The sequence below is a fragment of the Eimeria mitis genome, genomic scaffold, assembly GCF_000499745.2.
Source record: "Eimeria mitis Houghton genomic scaffold, Emh_scaff1428, whole genome shotgun sequence".
In the NCBI taxonomy this organism is placed as follows: domain Eukaryota; phylum Apicomplexa; class Conoidasida; order Eucoccidiorida; family Eimeriidae; genus Eimeria; species Eimeria mitis.
The window spans coordinates 8,355-8,765 of record NW_013569186.1 but is presented as its reverse complement, the minus strand read 5'-3'; the positions used below and the strand labels follow the sequence as shown (position 1 = coordinate 8,765).

At 58.9% G+C, this 411-nt stretch overlaps 1 protein-coding gene across 1 annotated transcript in view; it reads left to right on the top strand.

Annotated features, from left to right (window-relative positions):
* EMH_0036820 (uncharacterized protein) overlaps positions 1–411 on the top strand; it is a gene marked incomplete at both ends in the record, with an annotated part of 4,926 nt that overhangs the window by 3,801 nt on the left and 714 nt on the right. The window contains 2 exons of the mRNA XM_013495125.1: positions 3–236; positions 314–411. Of these exons, the coding sequence (XP_013350579.1) occupies positions 3–236; positions 314–411 (332 nt within the window). The remainder of the gene's footprint in view (positions 1–2; positions 237–313) is intronic.

Below are 411 nucleotides of genomic sequence, written 5' to 3'. Positions count from 1 at the left end.
GCAATACCAGCATCAGCAGCAACAGCAGCAACAGCAGCAGCACGAGGAACAGCAGCAACAGCAGCACTACATAGATCCCTTGGCTGTTCAGATTCAGCACAACGATGCAGCTGAGCAGCAGCAACAGCCGTGCTTCGCCGAGCAGCAGCTACAGCAGCAGCAGCAGCAACAGCAGCAGCTGCAGCAGCAGCAACCGCAGCAGCAGCAGCAGCAGCAGCAGCGGCGTAGCAAGGGGCGTGTACAGGCGAAAGTTGCATTGAAGGCTTCACCGCAGCCGAAGGCAAAACCCAAACGCCAGAGAAAACCACCGCAGCAGAAGAAGCAGCAGCAGCAGCAGCAGCAGCAGCAACAGCAGGAACAACAACCGCTGCAACAGCAGCAGGAGCAGCAACAGCAGGAGCAGCAGCAGCG